The following is a 12,589-nucleotide window of genomic DNA, read 5'->3' on the forward strand; positions in this document are numbered from 1 at the left end:
TTATTGTAAACTGAATTGTGTTATGATGTTTGTGATTTCTTCTACTGGTAACAGGAGTTCAGGAAAGCAGGTTAATGGTGATATGGAGTACTACTTCCAAGATGGAGACACCAAAACACCAGAAGCCTTCCTGAATGAGCTAACACCTGTGTAAGTGTCCTGATACCAGTTTCACAAGATTCTATTTAATCAGTGTGATCTCACACTCTGTGTTTAATATATGATTATTAGTGTATATTTAATAAGTGATAATTTCAACCATGTGTATGTAATGGAAAATTTAATTATCATCCGGATCGTGAAGAATAATCAGCATAAAGCTTTGTATCCGCAAATAACAATGACGCTTTTTTCCTTTCAGATCTGGTTCAGCTGTGGTTCAGACCAGGATGGTCTTCAATTCTTCCTCTCCTGTTCCCAGTGAGAGTTTGGTCCTCAGTGCGATCCAGACTCTTCTCAGTGCTCGACTCACGAACCTCTCTGACTCTGTAAAAGTGCTGAACTTCACCTACGAGAGTATGTTTTCTTTACTAATACATATTACAGCTACAACTCTTCACATCATTGTCCTGTCCATATGAGAGCTAAAACATTCTTATTGACATTTGATTTGTTCCACAGAAATTTCAGACACGTCCTATGCAGTCAACTTGACATTCAGCATCAGTAACATTAGCATGTCTAAGAACCCTGACCTCAGGAACCACACCTACACCCAAGTGGAGAACATCATCAATAACGCTGTGAGTGTACATGACAAGGCTCATATGAACATTCTAACAAATATCCAGAGATTGCATTGGATCCCATTGCAGATTTTAATAAAAACAGTTGCAAAAATCAAATAGTGTAAAAGTCAACAAAGTAACCCCTGGGTTGTATAAGGCAGGGCAGACTCACAGTGGGGTAATCATCAAAGGTCAAAACACTAGGAAGCAGATGCAGACAAAGAAGCAGATCAAGATCATGAATGAGTAATCAAATATAGGACACTAATGGGCGACTTAAAGGGTCGCGAATATCCATCCTACCTATAAAACATGATGTCTGTATTCCTCAACTGAAAACCAATGAAACGGTTTTTATTTGTAATAGATGAAATGGTTACACAAACAGTACAATGGAATGTTCTTATATCTCACAGAAAAACTGATTCTTTATCTTTCCTTTTCCAGCTAAACACGCTTCTAAATGACGCTGGTGCAGAACCATTCGAACCCCAGAGCTCTTTCTTCACGTAAGTTCACAGCAGTATTCATTTTTCCTCTGAAAATACATTTTGGTAATTCTTATTGTAAAGTGAATTGTATTGTGATGTTTGTGATTTCTTCTACTGGTAACAGGAGTTCAGGAAAGCAGGTTAATGGTGATATGAAGTACTACTTCCAAGATGGAGACACCAAAACACCAGTAGCCTTCAAGAATGAGCTAACACCTGTGTAAGTGTCCTGATATCAATTTCACAAGTTTCTATTTAATCAGTGTGTTCTCACACTCTGTGTTTAATATCTGATTATTAGTATATATTTAATAAGAGATCATTTCAAACATGTGTATGTAATGGTGAATAGAATTTTCATTAGGATTGTGAAAAATAATCAGCATAAAGTTTTGTATCTGCAAATAATAATGATGCTTTGTCTTTTCAGATCTGGTTCAGCTGTGGTTCAGACCAGGATGGTCTTCAATTCTTCCTCTCCTGTTCCCAGTGAGAGTTTGGTCCTCAGTGCGATCCAGACTCTTCTCAGTGCTCGACTCACGAACCTCTCTGACTCTGTAAAAGTGCTGAACTTCACCTACGAGAGTATGTTTTCTTTACTAATACATATTACAGCTACAACTCTTCACATCATTGTCCTATCCATATGAGAGCTAAAACATTCTTATTGACATTTGATTTGTTCCACAGAAATTTCAGACACGTCCTATGCAGTCAACTTGACATTCAGCATCAGTAACATTAGCATGTCTAAGAACCCTGACCTCAGGAACCACACCTACACCCAAGTGGAGAACATCATCAATAACGCTGTGAGTGTACATGACAAGGCACATGTGAACATTCTAACAAATATTCAGAGATTGCATTGGATCCCATTGCAGATTTTAATAAAAACAGTTGCAAAAATCAAATAGTGTAAAAGTCAACAAAGTAACCCCTGGGTTGTATAAGGCAGGGCAGACTCACAGTGGGGTAATCATCAAAGGTCAAAACACTAGGAAGCAGATGCAGACAAAGAAGCAGATCAAGATCATGAATGAGTAATCAAATATAGGACACTAATGGGCGACTTAAAGGGTCGCGAATATCCATCCTACCTATAAAACATGATGTCTGTATTCCTCAACTGAAAACCAATGAAACGGTTTTTATTTGTAATAGATGAAATGGTTACACAAACAGTACAATGAAATGTTCTTATATCTCACAGAAAAACTGATTCTTTATCTTTCCTTTTCCAGCTAAACACGCTTCTAAATGACGCTGGTGCAGAACCATTCGAACCCCAGAGCTCTTTCTTCACGTAAGTTCACAGCAGTATTCATTTTTCCTCTGAAAATACATTTTGGTAATTCTTATTGTAAACTGAATTGTGTTATGATGTTTGTGATTTCTTCTACTGGTAACAGGAGTTCAGGAAAGCAGGTTAATGGTGATATGGAGTACTACTTCCAAGATGGAGACACCAAAACACCAGAAGCCTTCCTGAATGAGCTAACACCTGTGTAAGTGTCCTGATACCAGTTTCACAAGATTCTATTTAATCAGTGTGATCTCACACTCTGTGTTTAATATCTCATTATTAGTGTATATTTAATAAGTGATAATTTCAACCATGTGTATGTAATGGAAAATTTAATTATCATCCGGATCGTGAAGAATAATCAGCATAAAGCTTTGTATCCGCAAATAACAATGACGCTTTTTTCCTTTCAGATCTGGTTCAGCTGTGGTTCAGACCAGGATGGTCTTCAATTCTTCCTCTCCTGTTCCCAGTGAGAGTTTGGTCCTCAGTGCGATCCAGACTCTTCTCAGTGCTCGACTCACGAACCTCTCTGACTCTGTAAAAGTGCTGAACTTCACCTACGAGAGTATGTTTTCTTTACTAATACATATTACAGCTACAACTCTTCACATCATTGTCCTATCCATATGAGAGCTAAAACATTCTTATTGACATTTGATTTGTTCCACAGAAATTTCAGACACGTCCTATGCAGTCAACTTCACATTCAGCATCAGTAACATTAGCATGTCTAAGAACCCTGACCTCAGGAACCACACCTACACCCAAGTGGAGAACATCATCAATAACGCTGTGAGTGTACATGACCAGGAACATATGAACATTCTAACAAATATCCAGAGATTGCATTGGATCCCATTGCAGATTTTAATAAAAACAGTTGCAAAAGTCAAATAGTGTAAAAGTCAACAAAGTAACCCCTGGGTTGTATGAGGCAGGGCAGACTCACAGTGGGGTAATCATCAAAGGTCAAAACACTAGGAAGCAGATGCAGACAAAGAAGCAGATCAAGATCATGAATGAGTAATCAAATATAGGACACTAATGGGCGACTTAAAGGGTCGCGAATATCCATCCTACCTATAAAACATGATGTCTGTATTCCTCAACTGAAAACCAATGAAACGGTTTTTATTTGTAATAGATGAAATGGTTACACAAACAGTACAATGGAATGTTCTTATATCTCACAGAAAAACTGATTCTTTATCTTTCCTTCTCCAGCTAAACACGCTTCTAAATGACGCTGGTGCAGAACCATTCGAACCCCAGAGCTCTTTCTTCACGTAAGTTCACAGCAGTATACATTTTTCCTCTGAAAATACATTTTGGTAATTCTTATTGTAAAGTGAATTGTATTGTGATGTTTGTGATTTCTTCTACTGGTAACAGGAGTTCAGGAAAGCAGGTTAATGGTGACATGGAGTACTACTTCCAAGATGGAGACACCAAAACACCAGTAGCCTTCAAGAATGAGCTAACACCTGTGTAAGTGTCCTGATATCAATTTCACAAGTTTCTATTTAATCAGTTTGTTCTCACACTCTGTGTTTAATATCTGATTATTAGTATATATTTAATAAGAGATCATTTCAAACATGTGTATGTAATGGTGAATAGAATTTTCATTAGGATTGTGAAAAATAATCAGCATAAAGTTTTGTATCTGCAAATAATAATGATGCTTTGTCTTTTCAGGTCTGGTTCAGCTGTGGTTCAGACCAGGATCGTCTTCAATTCTTCCTCTCCTGTTCCCAGTGAGAGTTTGGTCCTCAGTGCGATCCAGACTCTTCTCAGTGCTCAACTCACAAACCTCTCTGACTCTGTAAAAGTGCTGAACTTCACCTACGAGAGTATGTTTTCTTTACTAATACATATTACAGCTAGAACTCTTCACATCATTGTCCTATCCATATGGGAGCTAAAACATTCTTATGGACATTTGATTTGTTCCACAGAAATTTCAAACACCTCCTATGCAGTCAACTTTACATTCAGCATCAGTAACATCAGCATGTCTAAGAACCCTAACTTCAGGAACGACACCTACACCCAAGTGGAGAACATCATCAATAACGCTGTGAGTGTACATGACCATGAACATATCAACATTCTAACAAATATCTATAGATAGGGTGGGATTCAATTGCACAGTTATGAATTAGTCCAAAATTTCACAGTGAACACAGGTCTATCTGAGACACAACACTCTCATAGAGAAGAAAAAGGTAAAGATCCAAAACCCTAGAAGGCAGATGCAGACATAACAGCAGGGCAGAATCCTGAATCAGTAATCAAATATAGGACTATAATGGGGGACTTAAAGAGTCAGGAAAATCCATCCTACATATAAAGCATGCTAGCTATATTCTTCAAAAAGAACAAAATCTTTTAAACTGTTTTTTTTTTTTTGTAAAAGAACAAATCTTTACACAAACAGTACAATGGAATGTTCTTATATCTCACAGAAAATCTGATTATTTATCTTTCTGTCTCCAGCTAAACACGCTTCTAAATGACGATGCTGTAGAACCATTCAAACCCCAGAGCTCTTTCTTCACGTAAGTTCACAGCAGTATTCATTTTTCCTCTGAAAATACGTTTTGGTAATTCTTATTGTAAAGTGAATTGTATTGTGATGTTTGTGATTTCTTCTACTGGTAACAGGAGTTCAGCAAACCAGGTTAATGGTGATATGGAGTACTACTTCCAAGATGGAGACACCAAAACACCAGCAGCCTTCCTGGATGACCTTAAACCTGTGTAAGTATCCTGATATCAATTTCACAAGTCTGCATTTTTAATCTTTGTGTTCTCACACCGTGTGATGAATGTCATGTAGTTAAAATTATGAGTGATTTTGTTATTTTGATTCTTACTCAATGTTCATTATCCCCTATTTGCTTCATTTATTTAATGAGTGGCTAACTATTCTTCTGCATCTCCTACTTATTCTTGATTTTTTTTTTATTAATTATTTTGTATTTTTTCCTCCTACTTCAGATTGGGGAATGCCCTGATACGTATTCGTCTAGTTTTTAAGAACTTGACCAGAGTACCTAGTGAGGCTGATGTTCTCAATGCTGCTAATGCTCTGCTGGACCCAAAGATCAGAAGAGCACGAGCTATTGATAGACAAACACTGAGTGATCCTGTGAGCATACAGAATGTCATCTATGAGAGTGAGTCTTGAAATTATAATTAAGAATGTTTTAAATATAATGTATTTTCTCTGAAGTTCTCATTTATAATTTTGTTATATTCCTTTCAGAAATTGGCAACAACTCCTACATTATAAGCTTTGCATTTAAAATCAGCAATGTGACCATCTCCAAGGACCTTCAGCTGAGGAACGCAACATATGATTTAATACAAAACACCATCAACAGCCTGGTAAGTGTAAGCCATTGTTCTCTTTCCCAAAACTACTTTACACAGTAAAATAATATTTATTTTGACTATGTTCATTTAAACCTTATTTTACCCCCTTTTATTAGCTGAACACTATTCTGAATGTGAAAGATGCTCCTGCATTTGTATTTCCACAAGCAAACTACACGTAAGTGCCTTCTTTTCACTAGTTTCTCTGGATACACCTTATTTTTACTGACATCCACTAAATATCATTGCACCTTTCTGCATATTGAAATCACCTCAATATACCACATCCCCTTCACAGACATATAAACTTGTACCTGACTACAACAGGTGCACTACTTACAATACCACCTACCCAGGGGCAGCGATTAAGGCTGTGTTTACTAATCCGAACCAGTTCCTTAACTTTATACTCAACTGCATCTCTTGTGTAGTAAGGAATGCATGGTTGCTTTAGCGTGTTTACTTGGGTCCTGGCAAGATGCATACACTAAAATTGTTAGCCAGATTTCTAGACAGAAGAGCAGCACCTCTTTAACAGACCAGGTCTACTAACAAAGTGCTCTAAGGAACCTGACCGTATTTGCTGGACAGCATTTACACAACCTTCCACTCAGCAACATTCTCCTGCAATACATTTTGTCACTACACCATGCAGCGGTGGCACCAGGGTATACTTCTGACTGAGATAAAATTAGATATTGTTGATTCCTGATTGGTGAACCCACACATCACTAACAACATACATAATGACTGTAGTGACTATATTTTCAACTTGCTTTGATGTTGTGATTTGATGATTAGTGTCCCTTTGATTTGGTTTTCAACTATGCAATTGAACACCACCCCTCTTGTGAAGAATCAGAGTCTGATCCTCCACTAATCAGTATGAATTGGATTAAAATCTATAAAGCTAGGAAGCAGTGTTGCGTCTAATACTGAAACAAAGCTAGGAATGAAACCAATAGTAAAACTGGGGAAACTTTTAAATACCACATGCCTTTAATACCACAATAAACATCTGTGATTTGTACAGAAGAGACTACAAAGACCATCAGAGCAGCTATGTCTATAGAGGCAGGAATCCCCACAACAATTTAGAGTAGGATTTGTACGGTTTATTCTGGAAGATTCCATCACTGACCAGAGGAGCTTTTTCAGTGAGAGACAGTTCAGTGTAAATAGTTCTTTGTCAAAGCCATGGGACAAAGGACACCATACATAACATACATCGGAACTGAATACAGACTCTTTTAAAACCATGTTTTCTTTTCTCCAGGTTTAATGGTACAGCAATTGAGGCTAATTCCGAATACATCTTTGTGGAAGGTGAAACCAAGTGGACACCAAGTGGATTTCTTTCTGCAATACTCAGCATTAGTGGATTGTCGACCTTAACCACTCCTGCTGCTCAAACCAATCCCCCTGTCCTGAGGCCCACAGTGCAAGCACACAGCAACACCACCACCACTGGAGGAAATTCTGCATGGATCCTGGGAATCATTATCCCCTGCAGTATAATCATTATTCTCATACCATGCTGGATTCTACTCTGTGTAAGTGTCACCAAAATCTCTTCTATACCTGGTATTTGGCATGAGATATACTCTGTATTCAGAGTATATCCCATGATCAGTTACATGCACTGAATAAGTTATTTTTATTTATTTATTTAATTACAGCAACAACTGAATAGTTAATCAGAATCTCTCCTCTATTCTCCCTTGTCTCTCTTGTTTCTCTCTGTCTCATTCAGTGTCTGCTGTGTGGCTGCTGTGCTGGTTTAAGGAGACGCTACAACAGAAGACGGTCCTACAATGTCCAATACACAACACGAAATGGACTCTTTTAAAAACAGTTAGAGGATAAAATAATTTCACAAAAATATTATTTATAACTATTAGAGTCTATTTTATTAAATAGTTTATTTTTTAAAATCTGTTTCATTATGTAGTTTATTTTTCGTTTGTTTACCTATTTAATTATTTCATCCATTTAATTCTATTTTATTTACTCTGTACATAATTTTATTTCAACTACGTACATAAAAATGAAGCTACATATGGTGTATTAAAGTGACTTATTAAACAGGATCATGTATATATTCTGTCCAAACTAATTTTCAGTTATGTTGTAATTTAATTTATTCATTAACTTAACTTATTTATTAAAGCTATTTATAATAAAGCTTGTCAAATAATGTCTCTGAATGTGTAGTAGTTTATTTGATAAAGCATTAAGTTGCAGCAAAGTAATTTGTCATCTTAATTAAAATTATAATATTGATGACATTTATGATGCCCTACAGTAATGTCCTCTCTCTCACCCAACAATGTGTATAGGGGTAAGGGAGAGTGCAAACAAAAATACACGAGTATGTATGTATGTATTTGTTTTTGAAAAGTGCAAATGCAAAGTTCGAAGGTGGTAATGCAAGTCTTTGTCATGCCTGGCCATAAAAAATAGTTTAACATTACCCGTATTTATGGACTCCTTGCTTTCATCGTGTCCCCTAAATGAAAGCTCTTGTTTACCCAGACAGATAACACAATCAATCGAGTACTTTTTTTAAGAGTAAATTTTATTGCTATAATATACATCTCACTTGTCAGTATCAAGTAAAATCTACTTATTACTAAACTTAACATTTGTGAAGATATAAAGTAAATAGTAATTAAATATAACTTCTAAATTAAATATAATTATTTAAAGTAATTAAGTAAAGTCAATTTAATTTTTTCAGAGACAGGAACATTGCTGTCAACAAAATATTAAGTACATCTTATTACTTACAGTTATGAAGTAAATAATGACTTTTTTTTCTATTTGGTATTTTCATTTACTTAGTTGTATGAAGTTATATTGCTCGCTATAATTAAACATTACTCATTTTCTTTTGATAAATATTACCAATTAATACCAATCATTTGATCTCTGTGCATTTATCACAGATCACAGCTAAAATACAATTAAACAGTTTATGTTGTCAACATTAAACAACAAATAATCATTCACATGACCTGGTAAAATCTGGAAACATGTTTTAAGGGTGCATTCAGTAAAACCTCAGAATGTTTGAAACAACAACTGTGTCCCAGAGGACGAGACCTTATTGTAAACAAGGGAAATCTCCAGAAGCAAAAATAAATAAATAAAAATATCCACCCATGGCATGGCTGGCATTAATTAATAAAACATGCATACCTACACAGGTATAGAATGGCTATTTTTGTTTTATTGAAAAAATAAAGCATAACTGAATGTTAATTCAAGTGTCTGCTGTTCGGTAAAACAATTCAATCTCCATTCACCAACACAAACTGCATTTGCTGCACCATAAACTACATTTGTTTTGACCCCAGGAGGCTTAACATATAGAAGGGCATATCACATAAGAACAAGAGGTGAGGTTTTAACCTGACAGAGCAAGGTAGAATTGACAAAAATTCTGAATAGAAATATTTTTTAGAATTAACTATTTAACTGCTTGGTCAAATCCATATCAGTACCTCACCTACCCACTCCCATCCCCTCCCACTTCCACTCCCACCCCCACCCAATGTTCTTGTCTCCAAATATACTGTATCAAAGTTAAGTCACTGATTTGTCAGTAGAGTCAAAAGATTTGTGTGTGATAGATCTGGAATGATGCTTTTCAAATATTCAGTTAACATTGTACAGCTCGGCGGTTCCGTTTATGGCGGCCACCTGAGAAGACATTCCTCCGCTGCTCTGCCTTGACTACTACAATTCCTACTGAAAACACTCGTATTTGCAACAAAATGTGGTAGGATAGTGTTGGTGTGCATATTACAATGTCGAGGTCTGGCAAATAAAGTAAAGAAAATAGCAAATTGACAAAACAGCCGAAGTTAACTAACTATTGTGCTCACGATGAGACACAGAAAGGTGGTGAAGTTATGGTGGAGGATTGGGCTAGCAAAAAGGGGACAAGCGAAGGAGTGAAGGAGGATGCAATACTGGATGGTATAAACTCCATGAAAACTAAGTTTACGTCGAGATTTGATGGAGTTATGGCGGCGATAGAAAGTATGAGGACGGAGATAAATAACTGCACTGAACAAGTGTCGCAGGTTGAATTGTGGATATCAAGCACGGAGGATGACGTAGCTCACTTGCAAGCTACAGTAAACAAGTTGGAGTCAAAAAGTAAGATTTTGGAGGTTAAGCTCCTGGACTTGGAAATCAGATCCTGCTTAAATAACTTGAGACTGGTGGGCCTGCAGGAGCATGCCGAGGGACGGGATTCATGCTCCTTTTTGGAGAAATGGATTCCAGAGGTACTGGATGTTGTGACCCTGCAATCCTCAGGTATTATTGAAAGAGCATATAGAATAGGACCAATGAGGGGCTCCAAGTCGCCGCTGAGATCACTAATAATGAGGTTTCTAAACTACAAGGATAAGCAGGCAGTTATTGCAGCTGCATGAGCTAAAAAAGACATTCGGTACAAGAACCAGCAAATAAGGTTTTATGCTGACTTGGCCACGAGAGTACACCAACTGTGGAAACAAGTCAATCCAATCCACCAGGAGCTGTGCACCTTGGGGATCCGACATGGAGTGATTCACCCTGCCAGACTGTTGGTAACACATAAAGAACAAACTTATACTTTTAAAACACCAACCGAAGTGCGAGAGTTTGTCAAGAAAATCCAGGAGGGCACTGGTGGGAGTTAAAAATAAATGGTAGAATATTTACATACAGCAACATGGCACTAAATCACTATTACATAGTCTGTTCGGTTTAACCAGCATTCTGAAAGTGTACTATCCATTACTGAAGCCATTTTCAGGTACTTTATGTGGGATAGGCTTAAAGCAAACGTATTACACATGTTTCAAATGAGTGTTAACTGTTGTCATAAGATAGTGGCAGCGAGTGTTCTGTTAGAGGACGATAAAGAGTGGTTTGACTGATCCTCACTAAGTGTGGAACAGGCATTAGCGATATCGGGAGTCAGGATGTTTCTAGGGGGGTTCTCACGGAAGTGGGAAAAGGGAATTAGTTCATGTTCAGTGTGTTGGATGCTGGTTCGAGCATACACGTTTGCCAAGCTCCCCTGTAAGCTTATTTTCATATTGCAAGGTAATATATTTTTATCATCTATTAGAGATGTCTCAAGGAGTGACTCTTAATTTTGTTTCTTGGAACTGCAGAGGTCTACAACAATTTAGAAAAGTTAAACAAGTCATGAATAAATTAAAGGAAATGGACTCCAAAATTGTGTTTCTACAAAAAACATACCTTTTAGAAAAGGTATATACACAACATCATTCTCATCCCAAGCCAGAGGAGTTATGACCCTCTTTCATAAAACAGTCCCACTTCAAGTGAAACAAGTACTTAAAGATAAGTTTGGAAGATATTTAATAGTCCATGGTTCTGTATTATCAGAAAATTTAAACTTGGTAAATCTGTATGGCCCCAATATAGATGATTCAAATTTTTATGTAGATCTGTTCCTTACTCTCTCAACATTAGCAGGACTATATATGATAGCAGGGGATTTTGTACATTGAATCCCACTATGGATAGATCCACAGGAGTGGATCAATCACATAATAAGTGTAGAGCTATTCTTCATTATATCAATGAATTTAATTTGTTGGATATTTGGAGATAATTGGAACCGCATACCAATACCTACTCTTGTTACTCAAGCATATTCAAAACATATTCTCAATTGATTATTTTTTTAATTTCTTCAGAATTACGGCCTAAAATTCATAACAGCTTCTATGATATTATCGCGATTTCGGATCACGCTCCATGCTGTATAGAGTATGTGGTCAAAAAATTGACAAAAGACCCATCTAGATGGCATTTTCAGCATAAATGGTTACAAGATAAAGAATTTGTGAAATATATAGATACACAGATAGAAGAGTTCTTTGAAATTAATACTACACAAACTTCTGCATGTACAAAGTGGGAAGCATTTAAAGCTTTCCTCAGAGGACATATTATTAGCTACACAAACTCAAAATAAAAAAAAGGCACATGAGGAGAGAATGCAATTGGAACTCAAAATAAAGACTATTCAAGAAAAATTTAATGAGAAAAGTGACCCACAAATGGAAAGTGACTTACTGATTTTGAGGGCTGAATATGAAAAGCTGTCTGCTTTCAGAGCTGCCGCCAGTCTTATGAGACTAAAGCAATCATTCTTTGAACAAGGAGATAAATCGGGAAAATTATTAGCATGGCAGATTAAACAATTGGAGGTCAAAACATCAATTACAACCGTTAAAACCAATGGGAAGGTTGTAGTGGATCCTATAGAAATTAATGATGCCTTTAGAGATTACTATGAAAAATTATATAATACAAAAAATGAGGTTAATTTGCTAAATCTAAATAGGTTTTTAGATGAACTACCTATACCTTATTTCCCAGATGAACATAAAGAAGACCTGGGGATGGAAATTAACGAGGAAGAGATAGGGCAAGCCATTGATGACATGAAGTCAGGGAAAAGGGCAGGACCAGATGGTCTTCCAATTGATCTGTATAAAAAATGTAAAAACATATTGTTAACTCAACTTTTGGAAATGTTTCTGAAAGAAAAAAAGAAAGAAAGAAAGAAAGAAAGAAAGAAAGAAAGAAAGAAAGAAAGAAAGAAAGAAAGAAAGAAATTTTTACTTCATTTTTACTGCCAA

The 12,589-nt window shown here is 36.4% G+C and overlaps 1 protein-coding gene and 1 long non-coding RNA gene across 2 annotated transcripts; both read left to right on the forward strand.

Annotated features, from left to right (window-relative positions):
* The first annotated feature begins 627 nt into the window (after nt 1-627).
* LOC128632773 (uncharacterized) lies at nt 628-1,433 on the forward strand. The gene is made up of 3 exons (XR_008396375.1): nt 628-743; nt 1,176-1,237; nt 1,344-1,433. It is a non-coding gene; the product is annotated as an uncharacterized LOC128632773 (long non-coding RNA).
* Nucleotides 1,434-3,662: 2,229 nt separating this feature from the next.
* Nucleotides 3,663-8,108, forward strand: LOC108261164 (uncharacterized). Its single transcript, XM_017462052.3, has 11 exons — nt 3,663-3,814; nt 3,921-4,016; nt 4,227-4,381; nt 4,487-4,608; nt 5,028-5,089; nt 5,196-5,291; nt 5,532-5,710; nt 5,800-5,921; nt 6,026-6,087; nt 7,186-7,462; nt 7,663-8,108. The coding sequence occupies exons 1-11, from the start codon at nt 3,678-3,680 to the stop codon at nt 7,756-7,758; spliced, it is 1,404 nt and encodes a 467-aa protein (XP_017317541.2). The 5' UTR covers nt 3,663-3,677; the 3' UTR covers nt 7,759-8,108.
* Nucleotides 8,109-12,589: the final 4,481 nt, after the last annotated feature.

This window comes from Ictalurus punctatus, chromosome 3, assembly GCF_001660625.3.
Source record: "Ictalurus punctatus breed USDA103 chromosome 3, Coco_2.0, whole genome shotgun sequence".
NCBI classification, from domain to species: domain Eukaryota; kingdom Metazoa; phylum Chordata; class Actinopteri; order Siluriformes; family Ictaluridae; genus Ictalurus; species Ictalurus punctatus.

Bases quoted from the DNA above. Each gene is read 5' to 3' on its own strand.
- LOC108261164 (XM_017462052.3), top strand. From the start codon at position 3,678: ATGGTTACACAAACAGTACAATGGAATGTTCTTATATCTCACAGAAAA. The intron at 3,815-3,920 runs GTAAGTTCACAG...TACTGGTAACAG, and splicing joins CCCCAGAGCTCTTTCTTCAC to GAGTTCAGGAAAGCAGGTTA. The intron at 4,382-4,486 runs GTATGTTTTCTT...TTTGTTCCACAG, and splicing joins GCTGAACTTCACCTACGAGA to AAATTTCAAACACCTCCTAT.